We start from the raw sequence: 21687 nt of genomic DNA on the forward strand, positions 1-21687 counted from the left end.
TATGGAAAGGAATAATGAGTAGATGTTTCACGCCAAGACCCTTCATCAGGGCTCTATATTCCTTTCTGTAGATGTTGAGTTTCTTAACGAAACCTTGCTCATACCTGTCACATGTTTACTTCATGTATCCTGTATAGTTCAGAAGGAAACTGATCTATTTAAGCAGTTTTTACAGCTATAATTGCTTAAAGTAAGTCTGCATATCCATGAAACTGGATCGAAAATATTTTTGAAATAAAACACTAAACGGTAGACAGATTTTGTGGGAAAGAAGCAGAATTAAACTTCAACTCAGTCATGGAGTTAAAAAGTATAGAAATAGACATTTTGGCCCACTGCGTCTAAACAAGTTCTGCTTGTCTGCATTAATGCCATGTCCCTCTGTGAGCTGCTCATTTAAGTATCTATCCAAATGTCCCTTAAATATTGTTTCTGTTTCTACCTCCACCACCTCTAGCAGTTCATTGCAGATGCCAACTATTTTTGTGAGAAAAAACTATCCCTCAGATGCCCTTTAAGTCTCCTCCCTCTTATAAACCTATGTCCCTACTGTCTCTCAGCCTCATGCTCTAGGAAGAATAGACTGTTCATTAGGATTAGTAAGTTATGAATCAAATATGTTCTAAGTGCCAGGAAAGAGGGTAGGATGGAGAAAAGAAGTAGAATATTTGACAGGTGAAGATCAAAGAATTGTGAGTAAGACAAGGTGACAGAAACAGCTGAGAGAAAATGGTGAAAGGTCAGGAATTGCAATCATGGAGGAGGAATTAGTAGAATGAAACGAATGCGGAGAGAAGAAAGGCATTGCTGGAACTACCTATTGTGATGTCGTTCCTTGTAACCAGCAGTGTACTACAGGGTTGGGTGCTGGCATGCTTGTTGTTTATTGTAAGAGGTATGGTTAGTAAGTTTGCAGGTGACAAGAAATTTGGTGGTGGCATTGATAGTCCGAATTCAGAATGATATTGGTCATCAGTTAAGTTGGGCAGAGCAAAGACAGGTGGAATTAATCCTGATCAGTGTGGAGTGCTGCAGTTTGGAAGGTTTAATAAAAGTCATACATGTTCTGTGAATAGAGGAATGAAGAGACCTTATGTCTTTGAGTCCAAAGGACTGCAGCATAGATAGATAGGGTGGTGTGCATAATGCATGCATGCACTATAGTGAAGTACTTTGAGAGATTGGTGATGACCCATGACAGCTCCTGCCTGGGAAGTGATTTGGACCCACTCCAATTTGCTTATTGGAGCAACAGGTCAACAGCAGATTTCATTGGGTCTTCACTTGATCCTGGAATATTTGACAGCCAAGATGCATCCATCAGGATGCTCTTCATTGACTACAGCTTGGCATACTTAGCACTACACTACCGTGGCACACAGATATGTGCTTGATGGTTAACATGAATATGGGTGGGTCAAAAAGCCTGGTGCTGTTCTGTATGACTATAAAATATCAAAGTTGCTGGAAATCTGAAATAAATTGGAATCCTGGAAATTTTGAGCAGTTGAGGTTGTATCACTTCAGTGAAAGACTGAATTAACATTACATATTGATAGCCTGCATCAGAATTAACCAGTTCTGACACAAACTGGAAAGACGAATTATCTGAAATTATTGAGTACAATGTTAATATAGAAGCATAAGCAATAAGAACAGGAGTAGGTGTTTTGACTCTTCATACTTGCTTGCTTATGAATGTGTTTGAGATTCGGAAAGAGGCGGTATTAGATCTCTTGGAAAACATTAAGGTGGATTAAGTGATGGGTTATTGAGAGTGGCAGGAGATGAAATTGCTCGGGCCTTGGCCAAGATCTTCATCTTCTGAGCCACAGGTGAGGTCCTAAAGGACTGGAAGTAGCTAATGTAGTTCCATTGTTCTAAAGGGGAAAAGGGATAATCCTGGAGACTAGTGAGTATCACATCAGTGGTAGGGAAGCTAGTGGAGAGGATTCTTAGGGATAGGATTGATGAACATTTGAAAAACAATAGCCTAATGAGGAGCAGTCCACATGGCGTGCAAATCCTGGCTATCTTCCCTCTATATTTCAGATAAAGGTACTTGACCTAGAATAGCAACTGTCCATTTCCCTCCAGGCCTTTGACAAGGTGCCACACATGAGGCTGCTTACCAAGACAAGAGCCCCTGGTATTACAGGAAAGTTACTGACATGGTTACATCATTGGCTGACCAGGAGGAGGCAGTGAGTGGGAATAAAGTGATCCTTTTCTGGTTGGCAGCCAGTGACTAGTGGTGCTCCGCAGGGGTCAGTGTTGGAATCACTTCTTTTTATGCCGTATATCAATGATTTAGATAATGGAATAGATGGCTTTGTTGCCAAGTTTGCAGTTGATACAAAGATTGGTGGAGGGGCCGGTGGTGCTGAGGTGGGCAGGTAGGCTGCAGAAGGACTTGAACAGATTAGGAGAATGGACAAGAGAGTGACAAATGAAATATAATGTTGAAAAATGCATGATCATGCACTTTGGTAGTTGAAATACATGTCGGAGCGCCCCGGGGTATCAGAGGAGCCAATTTGGGTACAGAGGAGCTTACCTGGCTATAGACCATGTTGCTGCCCCTACTCGGAAGCATTGAAGTTGGTGCAGTATAACCATAGGAGACTGCCTTGGACATTTTGGTTGGACAGTGATAATGTAACTTGCCGTGGGCCTGTTACTCTTGTCTGGTGGAGGGATCGTTGACTTAGGAGCTGTGTAGCGGAAGCACTACAGCATGGCGTCTGAGCTCAGCTGCAGCCTAGCCTCACCCTTTGGTGCTGCCCTCCCATGTCTGAGCAGGCTAGATTGCCAGGGAGCTGTACCGTAGATTGCTGGACATTGTCACTCAGGGTCGTGGACTATATGAATTTTCTGCTTTGCTTAATATTTTGAATATTACTTTCTATTTTTGAATGCTTGCTAATTTGAATATTTTGCACCTCAGCCCCAGAGAAACACTGTCTCATTCAACTGTATCTATATATGGTTTAAATAATGATTAAACTTGATTTGACTTAATTTGACTTTGTTACATTCAATCTGTTCAATGGAGTCAAGTTTAGTACACACTCAAAATGCTGGAGGTCAGGCAGTATCTATGGAAAAGAGTGAACAGTTGATATTTTGGGCCAAAACCCTTCTTCCTTTATCCTGAAAGGGATGTTGAAAATTTGAGAGAATAGGTTTTAGATGAGCAATAAGAGAATTAGCAGGATCTCCATAATAACCTATTCACCCAGAGGATGGTTACAGTCTATAACATGCTGATTCAGTGGTAAAGAAAACAATTGTGACAAGGTTTAAGAATAATGTGAATGAGCACTTGAATTGCAAAGAGACAGTGGGCTACGGACCAAGTGCTGACAAGTGATGCATATAGATGTGTGTGATGATTGTCATCAAAGGGGTGGGCTGAAGGACATGCTTCTGTACTGTATGTAGACAGGGGAAGTAGGTGGACGATGGTAATAGGTAGATTACAATGTGGAGAGAACAAGGGCACATACCTTGGGAAAGGAAAACTCCTCAATGGCAAAAAAATCATTGTAGGTGTATAGCGAATTTGATGTGTTAATTGCTGAAACACAAAAAATTAGCTCTACTTGTATGCTCATAATTATATATAAAAGGTAATGGTGGCTTTCATTAGGAGAGAGTTGTTAAGATTGTTCCCTGGTGAGGTGACTTTTCGAGCACATTTGGTCCCCACATATGAAAGAAAATAAACTGGCCTTGACATTGCAGTAGCATAGATTCACAAGGTTGATTCTTGGAATCTGGGGATGCTCCTGTAAGAATGCATAAACTTGACCTTTGTGCACAGTAGGTTAGTAGAATGAGGGGTGATCGTGTTCAGATCTGCAGTCCTTTTTTCGTGCTGGGCAGTCTAGGACTGGGAGACATGGTTTCAGAGGAAGAGATTATTTAACACCATGACAAGCAGTCTCTGTTCAGAAGTATAAGTATTTGAGATTCTCTCTACTGAATCCTGGATTCTTATTCAAGGCAGAATTGGTGGATTTTTGGCGGATATGGGGATAAGTTAACCAAGTGAACAAGGCATAGAACTGTGCATAATTAAAGGACTGTATGATTACCTCTCGGCTCCGAAATTCAATCCCATGCTTGATGAAAGCCGATGCACCGTATGCCTTCTTAACCACAGAGTCAACCTGAGCTTTGAGTGTCCTATGGACTCGGACCCCAAGATCCCTCTGATCCTCCACACTGCCAAGAGTATTACCATTAGTACTATATTCTGCCATTATTCTTGACCTACCAAAATGAACCACCTGACACTTATCTGGGTTGAACTCCATCTGCCACTTCTCAGCCCAGTTTTGCATTCTATCGATGTCCCGCTTTAACCTCTGACAGCCTTCCACACTATCCACAACACCCCCAACCTTTGTGTCATCAGCAAATTTACTAACCCATCCCTCCACTTCCTCATCCAGGTCATTTATAAAAATCACCAACAGATCCTTGAGGCACACCACTGGTCACCAACCTCCTTGCAGAATGTGACCTGTGTACAACCACTCTTTGCATTCTGTGGGCAAACCAACTCTGGATCCACAAAGCAAGGTGCCCTTGGATCCCATGCCTCCTTACTTTCTCAATAAGCCTTGCATAGGGTACCTTGTCAAATGCCTTGCTGAAATCTGTATACAGTACATCTACTGCTCTACCTTCCTCAATGTGCTTAGTCACATCATTTAATCAGGCTCGTAAGGCACGACCTGCAATTAAGTAGGGTCACTACAGCTTGATGAGGGGAGAGTTCATAGAACATATAGCAGGACAGCGCAGGAACAGGCCCTTAGTCAACACTGCCCAACGCATCTCCGGCATTAGCCTACCCGCTGTCAAGGACACACATACAGAAAGATGGTGGAAAAGGGCCGGTAACATGAAGTAGCACCCGTCCTGCTCTTGGATTGTTCGTCCCACTCCCATGAGAGAGGAAGCTATAAAGCATCCAATATCAGGACTACCAGAGTCAAAAACAGTTACTTTCCCCAACCAGTAAGGCTGATCAACACCTCCATCCACTAGCCCCTCCACACCCCTCACCACCACTACTACCTTATCATTTCCTGTCAGTCACCTTAGGTACAGATACTCTTGTGCTTAGGGTCACTTTATGGATATACAATCAATCTATGTATATAAGCTATCTTATATATTTATATTTATTGTGTTTTTAATTATTGTGTTATTTATCTTATTGCAACTTATTGTGTGCTGCATCGATTCGGAGTAACAATTTTCTCCTTTACACTTATGTACTGAAAATGACAATAAGCAATCTTTGACCCAATATGTTGTGCCAGACTAATTCGTCTAGTAATTAAACATCTATCCAAATTAATTCCTTCTGCTTAACAATGCCCATGTGAGTCTATTTCTTGAACATTCATGTGCCTGTTTAAGAAGCACTTACATGCCTCTAGACCCATCCCTGGCAGCACTTTCCAGGCAACCACCTGGTACATTTTGACCCTGGGACCTATCTATTCTATGGGAGAAAGATACCACCTATCTATTCTCTCTATGTCTTTCATAATCTTATAAACTTCAGTCAGCTCTCCCTTCAGCCTCCTCTGCTCACAGGAAAACAACCCAAATTTGTCCAATCTGTCCTGCCCTCTGATCCAGGCAGCATCCTCGACACCCTTTTCAAAGCCTCTGCATCATTTCTATAATGGGGTGACCAAAATTGAATTATGTCTGAGGTTAATAGTTACTTGAGGAAGTGTCAGCCAGTGTGGATAGAGGGAAACCAGCAGATGTAGCATATGTGGGGTTTCTGAAGGTATTCAACAAGGTGCTATACAAAGGTTAATTTGTGGATTTGGAGAAGGTATACTCATGTGAATAGGAGATTGGCTAACTAACTGGAGCCAATAGGCTTAATGGAGCATATCCAGGTTGGGCAAAATGCGACAAGGGGACGTGCAGAGATATCGGTGCTACATTGTGTTCAATGTGCATTCACGATTTAGAAAGGAGAAACAGAAGTCCTGTAGCTAGATTCGCAGATGACATAAAGCTTGGAGGAACGTGAGCTATGATGCAGGTTGATTAATGAGCGATACTAAGAGTCATACTGCACAGAAATAAGTCCTGCAGCTCAAAGTTCAAAGTAAATTTTATTATCAAAGGCCAAGTATGTCACCATATACAACCCTGAGATTCATTTTCCTGTGGCCATACTCAGCAGATCTATAGAATAGCACGATCAATGAAGGATCAACCAGAACGCACAAGACATCAAACTGTGCAAACACAGAAAGTCCTTCAGATTCGAAGAAGACACGAAACCTGTGCGTGTTGGAGTTTTAAGTGGAACAGCCGTTGCACAGGGTCAATCCCACTCTCTGGGCAGAAGAGACCTTGAATCAGTGGCACGGATAACCGTTACGGCTGGAGACTTCTCCTGCTGCAGTGGATGACCAGGACGTCTAAGTGTCTTGTCGTGCTCTTAGCGCTCCACAACACCTGCTGGGCCTGCCTTCTTGACCGTTGGACCATTAATCGGTCTCCTCCGCCCAATCTGCCAGGGCCAGACTTCACACGCTGGGATAGGCAGATCCCCTACCTCACCGAGGGTCGAAGACCAGTTGGCTACCCTCACCTGGTTTGGCCCATCTGCCGAGATGGTTTACCGGGGTGTGGCTGCTGCGCGTGCTACAGCTACTTGGAGCTACAGGTGAGAGCGGAGCCACAGGTGGGGACCAAAGGTGGACGAGCTGCCCTGTAAAGGGTACGGCAGGCCCCCCCACTGGAGGTGCTCTCCCTCCCTAGACACCCCATACACCCCAAACACAAATATATAGTAAATAAATAGCAATAAATAAATAGAACACGTGGTAATGAGATAACGCGTCTTTAAAGTGAAATCATTGGTTGTGGGAACATCTCAGTGATGGGACAGGTGAGTGCAGTTATTCAAGAGCCTGATGGTTGAGGGGTAGTAACTATTCTTGAACTAGGCTTTGGGAGTCCTGATAGCAACAGCGAGAAGAGAGCATGACCTAGATGACGATGGATGCTGCTTTCCTACAATAGTGTTTCATGTAGATGTGCTTAGTGGTTGGCAGGGGTTTACACATGATGTACTGGGCCAAATCCACTACCTTTTATTGGATTTTCCATTCAAAGACATTGATGTTTCTGTTCAAAGGCTGGGATGTAGGCAATTAATACACTGTCCACTACACACCCATAGAGGTTTGTCAAAGTTTTAGATAACATGTCGAATCTCTGCAGACTCGTAGGGAAGTAGAGGAGCTGTGCTTTCTTCACAATTGCAGTTGTGTGCTGGGTCCAGGACAGATCCTCTGGAATAGTCCCACACCATTGAACACCTATTTATACCAATCCCATTTAACAGCACCTGGTTCCTATTCTGTTACTCAACAAATCCAGTTCATTACCGAACACCCGATCCAGAATAGCTGATCTCTTGGTGGGCTCAGACACAAGCTTGCTCTTAAAAAGCCATCTTGTAGGCATTCTACACATTCTCTCTCTCTTGGGATGGCAAATCAGCACCAAACTGATTTTCCCAATCTACCTGCATACTGAAATCCCTGCTGACTATCATAACATTGCCCTTCTGACATGCATTTTCTATCCCCCATTGGAATTTGTAGCCCACATCCTGGCTACTGTTCGGAGGCCTGTATGTAACCCCCATCAGGGTCTTTTTACACTTGCAGTTCCTTGACTCTACTCACAATGATTCCACATCTTTCTATCCTATGGCACCCTCCTTCGAAGGATTTCATTTCTTTTTTTTCCCCAAAAGAGCTATGCTGCCTATCTGCCTGCCTGCTGTTGGAAAGTTTCCTACGATCTTCCTTACCTGTGCCAACCCATTCAGTCCTTTCTCAATAACTGAAATAGAGGAACCTGGTGAAGAACCTCTCTTATGCAGTCACATTATTCCTGTTACGTATCACTAAATGTGAGCTTTGCATTGTCTCTCTGTACAATAATAAACCAATATTGGTTGAGTGAGTGAGAAAGTGGATATAATGTAGGAAAATATGAAATGGTTAACTTTGGAAGGAAGAATGATAAAACAGGCTTAAACAGGAGAAGCTGCAGCACAAGGGACTTGTGATGCTTAGACACTGAAAACCAGCTTTCAAAGGAAAGCACGTATTTGTAGAAAATGTCGGGAAAGAACTACATGTGAGGCCACACCTTAGAGGATTGTATATAGTTTTGGCTTCCTTGTTTAAGGAAGGATGTGTTACCTCTACATGCAGTGTTTTATCATATGGAAGTTGTAAACTCAAAATACGGAGAACCCATTTCATACAGGAAACATTTATTCTCTTGTAGGTTTCGGAGTCCTTGGAATTCTTTGTCTGTTGTAGATCAGAAAGACCTAGGGATGTAAGTGGTTAGTTCCCTGAATCTGGCATCACAGGTAGAAGCGGCTGGGTACAGTTTTGGTTACAGGAAGAACGAAAAAGAGATTTACAAGACTGTTGCCAGGAACTGATTCATGAGGTGAGTTTGTGCAGGCTAGGATGTGGGAGGAATAACTTTAATAGATCATGAGATTATGAGATGGTCTGTTGCCTCCCTGGTGCCAGGGTCCGCGATATTTCGGATCAAGTTCTCAGTATTCTTAAGAGGGAGGGTGAGCAGCCAGATATCATGGTCCATGTGGATAGGAAGAAGGAGGAGGTCCTGCAAAGAGAGTTTAGGGAGTTAGGTGCAAAGTTGAAGGACAGGACCTCCAGGCTTGCAATCTCAGGATTGCTACCCGTGCCACGTGCTAGTGAGGCTAGAAATAGGAAGATAATGCAGCTAAATACGTGGCTAAGGAGTTGGTGCAGGAGGGAGGGCTTCATGTTCCTGGACAATTGGGCTTTGTTCCAGGGAAGGTGGGACCTGTTCCGACGGGATGGGTTGCACCTGAACTGGACGGGGACTAACACCCTTGCGGGAAGGTTTGCAAGATGGTGCCGGTATCTGGCGACTCTGCGCGTGCTCTCCTGAGCAAACTGCCCTCTACACTATCCTATACCCGAGAAACCCTTCTTCTAAACCTCCAATCTGCTACATCTAGCAAGATCAACAACACCCTGGTGAAGCTACTGACCCAGCTGGAGATCACCGCACCAGAATTGCTTCTTCAACTCCGGACCGAACCTGGACACGACCAGCGAGGCCTGATCCGAGGCCCACCACATTCCTGAAGACCCGCGGCCTGCTACCGTGCCGGAGCGCTTGGAGACGCGGCCCATTCCAACCAGCACCTCTCCGGAGCAGACAACCACACAGAAATGACGTCGGAGACCTCAAGGTGCCCCAGACGCTTCCCCGATGCGACCTCCGTAAAGCCCCGTCGGTGGACATCCACACAGCGCCGGAAGTGAGGTCTCCGCTGCCGACCCCAGAAATCAAGCCTGAGGCTCGGCTGGACCGGAGGCCTCCGCAGCTGTGACTCAGCTCATGGACTTGTTTCAGCCAGGAGCCTGACCCGACCCAATCGACAGCCTGGGCCCGCGGCAGCTGGAAGTGGCAGCAGAGCCTCCCCCATCACTCAGCCCAACCCGGAGCACCTGACAACGCGACCCGACGATCGATCCCCGCAGGAGGCGTCCACCCACCTCAAAGAGCTGACAACAACACACTGCATCGATGGAAAGATGCACTATTTACAGAGGAAGCGTGGGAAAAGAGCTGGGCTGCTGGTCAGATTGAAGCTGAGGGGCTTCAGGGTCCCTATGCCCACCATCCTACTAGCTAATGTGCAAGCCATAGAGAACAAGGTGGATGATCTTAAAGGGAGACTCACCTACTGCAGGGAGATGCAGAACTGCTGTGTATTCTGTTTCACCGAGACCTGGCTCTCCCCTGCCACCCCCGATTGTGCCATCTGACCAGAGGGATTTTCAATCCATCGGATGGACCGCACGGCGTCTTCAGGCAAGACGAGGGGAGGTGGTGTCTGCCTACAGATCAACACTGCGTGGTGCTCGGACACAGTGGCACTGACAAACTCCAGCAGCCCGGACCTGGAACACCTGTCGGTGAAGTGTCGTCCCTACTATCTGCCACGGGAATTCACCTCGGTCATACTGACAGCAGTCTACATTCCCCCCCAGGCGGACGTGGAGTGTGCTCTGAACATACTGTATGCCAACATCAGTGAACTTGAGACCAGGTACCCAGAGGCTTTGCTCATTACAGCCGGGGACTTTAACCAGGCCAACCTCAGAAAGGCGCTGCCAAAGTTATACCAACATGTCTCCAGCCCCACTAGAGGTCTGAATATACTTGACCACTGCTACACAGCAGTCAAGGATGCCTACCGTTCCATCCCACGACCTCACTTCGGAAAATCGGACCATCAGGCCGTACTCCTTCTCCCGGCTTACAAACAGAAACTGAAGCGGGTGGTCATGGTGTCAAAAGTGGTGTCGCGTTGGATGGAGAAAACGGATGAGGTCCTCTGTGATTGCTTTGAATCGGTGGACTGGTTTGTATTCAAGGACTCGGCAGATAACCTCGATGAGTATGCTTCAGCTGTCATGGACTTTATTTGGAAATGCACGGAGGACTGTGTGTCTCGCAAGACAATCCGGGTGTTCCCTAACTGGAAACCTTGGATGAATTCTGAGGTTAAGTCCCTCTTGAAGGCTAGAGCTGCGGCTTTTAGGTCTGGGGATACCAGTTGATACACAGAATCCAGGCGTGAACTCCAGAAAGCCATTAAAGGCGCCAAGAGGCAGTATCGAGCCAAGCTGGAAGCCCAGGCTAACCAGAGGGTTGCCAGTAGACTATGGCAGGGTCTAAATGAGATCACTGGGCGCAAAGAAAAGGCTGGGAATATCAATAACTGTGGCGCTTCTCTTCCTGACGAACTTAACGTATTCTACGCAAGATTCGAACAGAAGAGGAGCGTCCTGCTCCCTCCGGATGAACCAGACCTGGTGGTATCGAGATTCATCGTCACCGAGGAGGACGTTAGAAGGTCCTTCCTGAAGATAAATCCAAGGAAGGTGACGGGCCCAGATGGCGTCCCAGGACGGGTTCTCCGGGCCTGTGCAAGTGAGCTAACTGGAGTGTTTGCTGACATCTTCAACTGCTCCTTGCTTCAGTCTAAGATCCCCTAGTGTTTTAAGAAGGCAACGATAATCCCAGTGCTGAAGAAGAGCAAGGTGGCATGCCCGAATGACTATCGACCTGTGGCTCTGACATCAATTGCTATGAAGTGCTTCGAGAGATTGGTTATGGCACATATCAACCACAGCCTACCAGTCAACCTCGACGCTTTGCAATTCGCCTACCGGAGCAACAGGTCCACGGCAGATGCCATCTCTCTGGCCCTACATTCCTCCTTAGAACACCTGGAGAATAAAGATGCATACGTAAGGCTCCTTTTCATTGACTACAGCTCTGCCTTTAATGCCATCATTCCAAATAAACTGATTCCTAAGCTCCAGAACCTGGGCCTTAGCACTCAGATCTGCAGCTGGATCTTCAACTTCCTCACAGACAGGACCCAGGCTGTAAAAATAGGGGACAAGGTTTCCCCTACAATCACTCTGAGCACTGGTGCCCCACAAGGCTGTGTACTCAGCCCCCTGCTGTACTCACTGTACACCCATGATTGAGTAGCCAAGTTTCCATTGAACTCAACATATAAGTTTGCTGATGACACCACAATTGTAGGCCGTATCTCAGGTAATAATGAGTTTGAGTACAGAGAGGAAATTAAGAACCTGGTGGCATGGTGCGAAGACAATAACCTATCCCTCAACATCAGCAAGACGAAGGAATTGGTTGTTGACTTCAGAAGGAGTAGCGGACCGCACGACCCCATTTACATCGGTGGTGCGCAAGTGGAACAGGTCAAAAGCTTTAAGTTCCTTGGGGTCAATATCACAAATGACCTGACTTGGTCCAACCAAACAGAGTCCATTGCCAAGAAGGCCCACCAGCGCCTTGACTTCCTGAGAAAGCTAAAGAAATTTGGCCTGTCCCCTAAAACCCTCACTAATTTTTATAGATGCACCGTAGAAAGCATTCTTCTAGGGTGCATCACAACCTGGTATGGAAGTTGTCCTGTCCAAGACCGGAAAAAGCTGCAGAAGATCGTGAACACGGCGCAGCACATCACACAAACCAATCTTCCGTCCTTGGACTCACTTTACACCGCACGCTGTCGGAGCAGTGCTGCCGGGATAATCAAGGACACCACCCACCCAGCCAACACATTTTTCATCCCTCTTCCCTCGGGGGAGAAGGCTCAGGAGCTTGAAGACTTGTACGGCCAGATTTGGGAACAGCTTCTTTCCAACTGTGATAAGACTGCTGAACAGATCCTGACCTGGATCTGGGCCATACGTTCCAAATATCCGAACCTGCCTCTCAGTTTTTTTGCACTACCTTACTTTCCCTTTTCAATTTTCTATTTATGGTTTATAATTTAAATTTTTGATATTTACTATCGATTTGTACTCCAGGAAGTGTGAAGCGCAGAATCAAATATCGCTGTGATGATTGTACGTTCTAGTATCAATTGTTTGGCAACAATAAAATATAAAATATAAAGTATAATGCTGCTCCGGAGGGTTTAAACTAGATTTGCAGGGGGAGGGGAACCAGAGTTTTAGAGCAGATAGTGAGGTGGAGGAGGATAAAGGTCATGCGAGAACTGCAAGAGTAAAGTCAGATCTAACGTAAAGAGGCTTTGAGGAAAGAGAAGCAGAATAAAGGGTGTAAAAAGGTAGTAAGGTAGAATGGCAGTGAGGTAGAATGACTAAAGTGTGTGTACTTCAATGCAAGAAGCATCAGGAACAAAGTTGATGAACTGAGAGCTTGGATGGAATTATGATGTAGTGGCCATTACAGAGACTTGGCTGGCACCAGGGCAGAAATGGGTCCTCAATATTCCTGGATTTCAGTGCTTTAAAAGGGATTGCGGGGGGGGCGGGGAACAGGGAGGAGGGTTGCCATTACTGGTCAGGGATACTATTACAGCTACAGAAGGGGTGGGTAATGTAGCAGGATCCTCTTTTGAGTCAGTATGGGTGGAAGTCAGGAACAGGAAAGGAACAGTTACTCTATTGGGAGTATTCTATAGGCCCCCTGGTAACAGCAGAGATACCAAGGAGCAGAGTGGGAGGCAGAGTTTGGAAAGGTGCAAAAATAGCAGGGTTGTTATCATGGGTGACTTTAACTTCCCTAATATTGATTGGCACCTGATTAGTTCCAATGGTTTAGATGGGGCAAAGTTTGTTAAGTGTGTCCAGGACGGATTCCTGTCACAGTATGTTGACAGACCAACTAGGGGGAATGCCATACTAGATCTAGTATTAGGTAACAAACCGGGTCAGGTCACAGATCTCTCAGTGGGTGAGCATCTGGGGGACAGTGACCACCACTCCCTGGCCTTTAGCATTATCATGGAAAAGGATAGAATCAGAGAGGACAGAAAAATTTTTAATTGGGGAAGGGCAGATTATGAGGTTATAAGGCTAGAACTTGTGGGTGTGATTTGGGATGATGTTTTTGCAGGGAAATGTACTATGGACATGTGGTCAGTGTTTAGAGAGCTCTTGCAGGATGTTAGAGGTAAATTTGTCCCAGTGAGGAAGGACAAGAATGGTAGGGTGAAAGAACCATGGGTGACAAGTGAGGTGGAAAATCTAGTCAGGTGGAAGAAGGCAGCATACATGAGATTTAGGAAGCAAGGAACAGGTGGGTCTATTGAGGAATATAGGGTAGCAAGAAAGGAGATTAAGAGGAGGCCGAGGAGAGCAATAAGGGGGCACGAGAAGGCCTTGGCGAGTAGGGTAAAGGAAAACCAAGGCATTCTTCAATTATGTGAAGAACAAAAGGATGACAGGAGTGAAGGTTGGACCAATTAGAGATAAAGGTGGGAAGATGTGCCTGGAGGCTGTGGAAGTGAGCGAGGTCCTCAATAAATACTTCTCTTCGGTATTCACCAATGAGAGGGAACTTGATGATGGTGAGGACAATATGAGTGAGGTTGATGTTCTGGAGCATGTTGGTATTAAGGGAGAGGAGGTGTTGGAGTTGTTAAAATACATTAGGACAGATAAGTCCCCGGGGTCTGACAGAATATTCCCCAGGCTGCTCCACGAGGCGAGAGAAGAGATTGCTGAGCCTCTGGCTAGGATCTTTATGTCCTCGTTGTCCACGGGAATGGTACTGGAGGATTGGAGGGAGGCGAATGTTGTCCCCTTGTTCCAAAAAGATAGTAGGGATAGTCCGGGTAATTATAGACCAGTGAGCCTTATGCCTGTGGTGGGAAAGCTGTTGGAAAAGATTCTTAGAGATAGGATCTATAGGCATTTAGAGAATCATGGTCTGATCAGGGACAGTCAGCATGGCTTTGTGAAGGGCAGATCATGTCTAACAAGCCTGATAGAGTTCTTTGAGGAGGTGACCAGGCATATAGATGAGCGTAGTGCAGTGGATGTGATCTATGTAGACTTTAGTAAGGCATTTGACAAGGTTCCACACGGTAGGCTTATTCAGAAAGTTAGAAGGCATGGGATCCAGGGAAGTTTCGCCAGGTGGATTCAGAATTGGCTTGCCTGCAGAAGGCAGAGAGTGGTGGTGGAGGGAGTACATTCGGATTGGAGGGTTGTGACTAGTAGTGTCCCACAAAGATCTGTTCTGGGACCTCTACTTTTCGTGATTTTTATTAACGACCTGGATGTGGGGGTAGAAGGGTGGGTTGACAAGTTTGCAGATGACACAAACGTTGGTGATGTTGTGGATCGTGTAGAGGATTGTCGAAGATTGCAGAGAGACATTGATAGGATGCAGAAGTGGGCTGAGAAGCGGCAGATGGAGTTCAACCTGGAGAAGTGTGAGGTGGTACATTTTGGAAGGACAAACTCCAAGGCAGAGTACAAAATAAATGGCAGGATACTTGGTAGTGTGGAGGAGCAGAGGGATCTGGGGGTACATGTCCACAGATCCCTGAAAGTTGCCTCACAGGTAGATAGGGTAGTTAAGAAAGCTTATGAGGTGTTAGCTTTCATAAGTCGAGGGCTAGAGTTTAAGAGTCGCGAGGTAATGATGCAGCTGTATAAAACTCTGGTTAGGCCACGCTTGGAGTACTGTGTCCAGTTCTGGTTGCCTCACAATAGGAAGGATGTGGAAGCATTGGAAAGGGTACAGAGGAGATTTACCAGGATGCTGCCTGGTTTAGAGAGTATGCATTATGATCAGAGATTAAGGGAGCTAAGGCTTTACTCTTCTGAGTGAAGGAGGATAAGAGGAGATATGATAGAGGTATACAAGATATTAAGAGGAATAGATAGAGTGGACAGCCAGCACCTCTTTCCCAGGGCACCACTGCTCAATACATGGCTTTAAGGTAACGGGTGGGAAGTTCAAGGGGGATATTAGAAGAAGGTCTTTTACTCAGAGAGTGGTTGGTGCGTGGAATGCACTGCCTGAGTCAGATACACAAGTGAAATTTAAGAGACTACTAGACAGGTATATGGAGGAATTTAAGGTGGTGGGTTATTTGGGAGGCAGTGTTCAAGGGTCGGCACAACATTGTGGGCCGAAGGGCCTGTACTGTGCTGTACTATTCTATGTTCTTAAGACCATGAGATCATGAGAGGCATGAATAGAGTGAATGCACTCATTCATTTTCCCAGAAAAGAGGGCGTAGATTTAAGCTGAGAGGGGCCAGATTTAAAATGTGGGCAACTTCGTCATTCAGAGAGCTGGGATGAGCTGCCATTGGAAATGTTTGATGCAGATGCTATAACAATACTCAAAGACGGATAGGAAAGGTTTCAGGGTGTATGGGTCAAATGTAGGTAAAGGGATTTGCTTAATTGGGAATCTTGGTCAGGTTGGACCAATTGGGTTGAAGGGCTAGTTTCTATGCTGTATCACTCTAAGACTCTATAATAGTCCAATGTGTGTTTCTACTTTTTTTTAATTATTCATTTATGGGAAGTGGGCATTGCCAGCTAAACCAGCATTTATTGCCCTTGAGAAGGTGGTGATGAGCTGCCTTCTTGAACTGCTACAGTCCCTGAGGTGTAGGTACACCCACAGTGCTGTTAGGGAGGGAATTCCATGATTTTGACCCAGCAACATTGAAGGAATGGCGATATGTTTCCAAGTCAGGTTGGTGAGTGACTTGGAGGGGGATTTCCAAGTGGTGGTGTTCTGAAGTATCGGCTGTTCTCGTCCTTCTAGATGGTAGTGGTTGTGGGTCTGGAAGGTGCTGCCTTGCGAACTTCAGTGTGTTGTTGCAGTGCATCTTGTAGATAGTACACCCTGCTGCGACTGTTCGTCGATGGTGGAAGGATTGGATGCTTGTGGAAGGGGTACCGATCAAGTGGGCTGCCTTGTACTGGATGATGTCAATGTTCTTGAGTGTTGATGGAGATGCACTCATCCAGGCGAGTGGCAAGTATTCCATTACACTCCTGACCTGAACCTTGTAGATGGTGGACAGGCTTTGGGGAGTCCAGAGGTGAGTTTCACACTGCAGGATTCCTAGCTTTTGTCCTGCTCTGGCAGACACGGTGTTTATATGGCTACACCACTTCAGTTTCCTTGGTAACCCCAAGTTTGTTGATAGTAGGGGATTGAGTGATGGCGATGCCACTGAATGTCAAGGGGTGATGGTTAGAGCCTCTCTTGTTGGAGATGGTCATTGCCTGGCACTTGTAAGTTGTTTACTTTGTTGATCTGCTTGGGGCTTTAATTCCAAGAATGTCATTAAATTAATATTCAGTAACTGTGTATAATTATGTTTGCTGCTGTTTCAGAATGAATTTTTGAAGTATAATCCAGGAGGGATAAACCCAGTAGGTGCCAGCGATGTCTTCTTCAGTCTTCATGCCATCTTACTGACAGTACTTACAGTCTGTCAGTGTTTTCTGTATGAGGTTAGTCATCTTCTGAGATGCTAATATATTCATGATTTTGGAGTGATATAGTATTTTCCCTACATTTACTTGTACTTCTCCTAGTCAAGTCCTATTCCAATACTATTTTAAACGTCTCCTCTTAATCGGTTGCCTTTAAGGACTGTAAAAAATGTTGCTTCTAACTTCTATTTTTGTTGAATCTTTGCTTCCCTCAATAATTTATACAGTGGCCACTGAGAATTTGTCAGAATTGTAAGACCTTATTAAATAAGACCATAAGACATAGGAGATTTAGGTCATTTGGCCTGTCAAGTCTGTTTTGACATTCAATACATGGCTGATCCTTTATCCCCCTCCTCAGCCCCACTCCCCAGCCTTCTCTCTGTAACCTTTGATGCCATGTCCAATCAAGAACCTATCAAGCACTGCCTTAAACACATCCAATGACCTGGCCTCCACAGCTGCCTGTGGTAATAAATTTCACAAATCTACCACCCTCTGGCTAAAGAAATTTCTCCGCATCTCTGTTTTAAATGGATGCCCCTCTATCCTGATGCTGTGCTGGCTTGTCTTAGACTCCTTCACCGTCAGAAACATCCTTTCCATGTCAGCTCTGTCTAGACCTTTCAATATTCGAAAGGATTCAATGAGATTCCCTGCCCTCATCCTTCTAAATTCCAGTGAATACAGGCCCTGAGATATCAAACGTTCCTCATATGATAACCCTTCCATTCCCGGAATCATCCTTGTGAACCTCCTCTGAACCCTTTCCAATACCAGCACATCTTTTCTTAGATGAGGAGCCCACAACTATTTACAATACTCAAGGTGAGGACTCACCAGTGCCTTATAAAGCCTCAGCATCACATCCCTGCTCTTGTATTCTAGATCTCTTGAAATGAATGCTAACATGGCATTCGCCTTCCTCACCACTGACTCTACCTGCAAGTTAACCTTTAGGGTGTTCTGCACAAGGACTCCTGAGTCCCTTTGCATCTCAGATTTTTGGATTCCCCCCCCCCCCCACTGCCCGTTTAGAAAATGGTCTGTACATTTATTTCTTCTACCAAAGTACATGACCATGCATCTTCCAACATTGTATTTCATTTGCACTCTCTTGCCCATTTCTCGAATCTGTCTTTCTGTAGCCACCTATTTCCTCAACACTCCCTGCTCCTCCACCATGTCATGCCTTCCACCCTGAACTGGATACCATTCCAACTTCCATTCTGACTGTTAATCGTTCATTTCAGGTAAAATTTGAGTGAATCTGCAGTCTTCTCTTTTGAGACAAGGTTCAAATATTTACCATATGAAATGTCTGGAACCACACAGAACAGTTTGTACTGAACCCATGTCCCGTACACACTCAGCTTTACCTTGTTATCTGTCCTGATCTATAAGATGCTATTTCTGCATTTTCAATTCTCCATGTACAGGTAACTGTAACTCTGGATCTCTGTTTCTCCAGACCTTTGATTTACAATGTTTTTCTGATGTTTCCTTTCTCTCAGCACTGAATTGTATTTTCTGTCATTCTGCTAACTGGTCAGCACTCCTCTTCACTCCTGCATTTAGTATCAGAAATAATTATGTTGTTCCTGCAAATAATTTACAAAAATAAAATGTTGTCATTATCTTTTTTCCACCAGTCCTGAAACCATTCATTTGCCCTAACTTTGTGCTGTTGTAGCTAAGTTATTCTATCTAACTATGCCGTTTTAATCTATCACTGCCTTATGCCTTATGTTTGCAAATTTACGTGGCATTTAAAATTCCTTTTTAACTTCCCACTGCATGGTGAAAGGATTACTTAATATTGTCACCTTATGATCTGCAGACTTCTGTCTCATCCATCCCAGAGGCTCCTATAGACTGAGCCTGGCTTCATTCAAATACAGCATCAAATAATCATTCAAATAATGCTTTTGCCATTTGAGAATTTTTGTTCAACATCTTTGAGGTAATGCTGTGTTTTGACATTCTGTCTTGCATTCATATGCCACAGAGAGGACAGCAGAAAGTATCGAAGTTTGCCACTTTACTTCTAGCAGCTATCTGGCTGTTTGGTTTTATCACCCTGTTTGTGACCATCGCTGGCAAAATCACATGGCTACAATATCTCTACTATTTCTCTTACATCAAACTTGTGATCACACTGATCAAATATATCCCTCAGGTAAGTAGTGATTGTTGTGCATTTAATATTTCAGTAATATTTGAGTTATGTTGTAACTACACTATATTGTTTGATAAAGCATTTTTTGTTATTTACATTGTAAAAGTACATGAATGGCATATGTAATTACACCACCGTGTCTAAGAGTAGACACATTACTCCTGGGTCCGTATTTTTCTTTGATGAGCCAGCATGTCACAGGGTACAGTGTGAGTATGTTGCTGGTTTTTATTCGTGCAACAAAATGAGCAGGGAAATCTAATGTGTGAGTGATTCATTTAATCACCAGTTATGCTGAGGACAGCAGCCTCTCTACTTCCTTAGTCTTCGGAGATCTGGCACGTCACCAAAACTCTGATAAACTTCTATAGATGTGTAGTGGAGAGTGAATCGACTGTCTGCTTCACAGCCTGGTATGGAAATTCCAATGTGGAAAATCTTACATAAGGTGGTGGATTTGGGCCAGTACATCACAGGGAAAGCCCCCCCCCCCAAACACTGACCACATCTACATGAAACACTGTTGTTGGAAAGCAGCACCCATCGTCAGAGATCTTCCACCCCCAGGCCGTCCTCTTGATGCTGCCACCAGATAGAAGGTACAGGAGCCTCAGGACTTGCACCGCCAGGTTCAAGAACAGTTACTACCCCTCAGCCATCAGGCTTTTAAACAAAGGGGATAATTACACTCACCTGCCTATCCATTGAGATGTTCCCACAACGAATAATCTCACTTTAAGGACTCTTTATCTTGTTATTTCACGTTCTCATTATTTTTGATATTTATTTACATTTGCATTTGCACAGTTTGTTGTCTTCTGCACTCTGATTTTTCATTTATCCTGTTATGGTTACTATTTTATAGATTTGCTGAGTATGCCTGCAGAAAAATTAATCTCAGGGTTGTATGTGGTGACACAAAAGTACTTTGATAATAAAATTTACTTTGTACTTTGAAATTGATTGTTGCTCAGCATTTGATATTCCCCATTCTGTATAAATGGCCAGAATGCCAACACTTGGTGATGTCAATATTAACCTCTGGTGAAGTTACTGCTTTTGAAACTTCGATTGAGGGACAAAATTAAGAAGTGTTGGGGGAGAGAGACTTAATTCCAATATACAGAACTGGGAGATTGGAAATGACTAACTCGCCGCATGTAAGGCAGCTATAGTGTTAGGTCTAGGCATTCCCCTCTTCCTACTGCTGCGCCCTCATTCCACATTTGCATTCTATGTAATCCCTCAGCAGAGATGTAGAAAGAGAGAATAGCTTCTCCTCCCGGTATCCTCACTGGTTGACACAAGAGGTCCCATGGAGTGCATGTTATCTATAAAATCACTTGGTCTCTTTACAGTAGTGTTTCTGCTGATTTCCCTTAAGGAAAACAAAGGGTTGGCATCCCTGGCATCAAGCTGTAATGCAAGCCAAAGGCTTACTGCCAGGTGCTGGCAGTGCTAATGGGGGTCTGTGTTTATTGTGTCCTTTGTGTTTCATTGTCTACTGTAGGCCCTAATGAATTATCGAAGGAACAGCACAGATGGTTGGTCCATTGGCAACGTGCTGTTAGATCTTACTGGAGGCAGCTTCAGCATTGTCCAGATGTTCCTGCAGTCCTACAATAACGGTAATGGCACCCTTCCTTGGGAAATGATATACTTACGTGGGGAAGGTTAAGTTTCAGTGAGTGGTAGGATCAAAGGCCCTGAAATTCCAAGGGTTCTATGCTTTGCTGGTGTCTGTGTCCTCTGTGCTCCCAGCCACAGAGGGAAGCTACCCTGCAGTTATTTCTGTATAGTGCTGCTGTTCAGTCCCTGCACGTGTGGACAATGGGCTCACATTCAAATCCTGGTCTTTTCATTCAGGCAGCCTATTAGGCTTTATATCATTTCTATATATACTGTATTGTGTACTGCAATTTAATGTTGCATTGGGTGCCTTCACACCCACAACAACTCGTAATATTTAAAGAAAAACATATTGATCTTTTTCTGCCAGGCATGTTAGTCAGTCAGTGCCCTTTGGTTACCAACCCTCCTCTCAACGGAACACTGCTTACTTGCCTATCCACGAGATATTCTCTAGGACATTTCTGCTTTAAGGGGAATAGTCTTAGCATTGCCGTTCTTCTCACATGTCCCCACAGCCTCTGCTACAAGGGAGGCATGTGCTTAGAAGCATCAACACCTGCAGGTTCCTCTCTGGGTTGTGCTCCATCCTGACTTGATAATGTATCACTGATCCTTTATTGTCTCTGGATTTAGTTCCTAGACTTCCCTCCCCATGTGGTGCAACTTCATCTGAAGGACTGCAGACCTGCTGAGGGCCCATGAAAGATGGTCAACAAAGCCTGACCTTAGCAGCACTGCCCAGGTCCCATAAATGAGTGATAAGCATTAGGATCAGGGCAGTGCTGCTCAGGTCAGGCTTTATTGACCATCTTTCACTGGGATCTCTTCTGGGGAAGGTGGGACCTGTACAGATTGGATGGGTTGCACCTGAACTCGAGGGGGAGCAATATCCTTGCAGGTAGGTTTGCTAGCATGGTTTGGGAGGGTTTAAACTAATTTGCGAGGGGGATGGGACCTAGA

The 21687-nt window shown here is 44.9% G+C and overlaps 1 protein-coding gene across 4 annotated transcripts in view; it reads left to right on the forward strand.

Annotated features, from left to right (window-relative positions):
- The window catches only part of LOC134337621 (cystinosin-like), a 170638-nt gene that overhangs the window by 141154 nt on the left and 7797 nt on the right, over positions 1-21687 (forward strand). For all 4 annotated transcript variants that reach the window (XM_063032799.1, XM_063032797.1, XM_063032800.1 and 1 more), the window contains 3 exons: positions 16815-16934; positions 18925-19095; positions 20606-20723. In XM_063032799.1, the coding sequence (XP_062888869.1) occupies positions 16815-16934; positions 18925-19095; positions 20606-20723 (409 nt within the window). The remainder of the gene's footprint in view (positions 1-16814; positions 16935-18924; positions 19096-20605; positions 20724-21687) is intronic.

The sequence above is a fragment of the Mobula hypostoma genome, chromosome 24, assembly GCF_963921235.1.
Source record: "Mobula hypostoma chromosome 24, sMobHyp1.1, whole genome shotgun sequence".
In the NCBI taxonomy this organism is placed as follows: Eukaryota; Metazoa; Chordata; class Chondrichthyes; order Myliobatiformes; family Myliobatidae; genus Mobula; species Mobula hypostoma.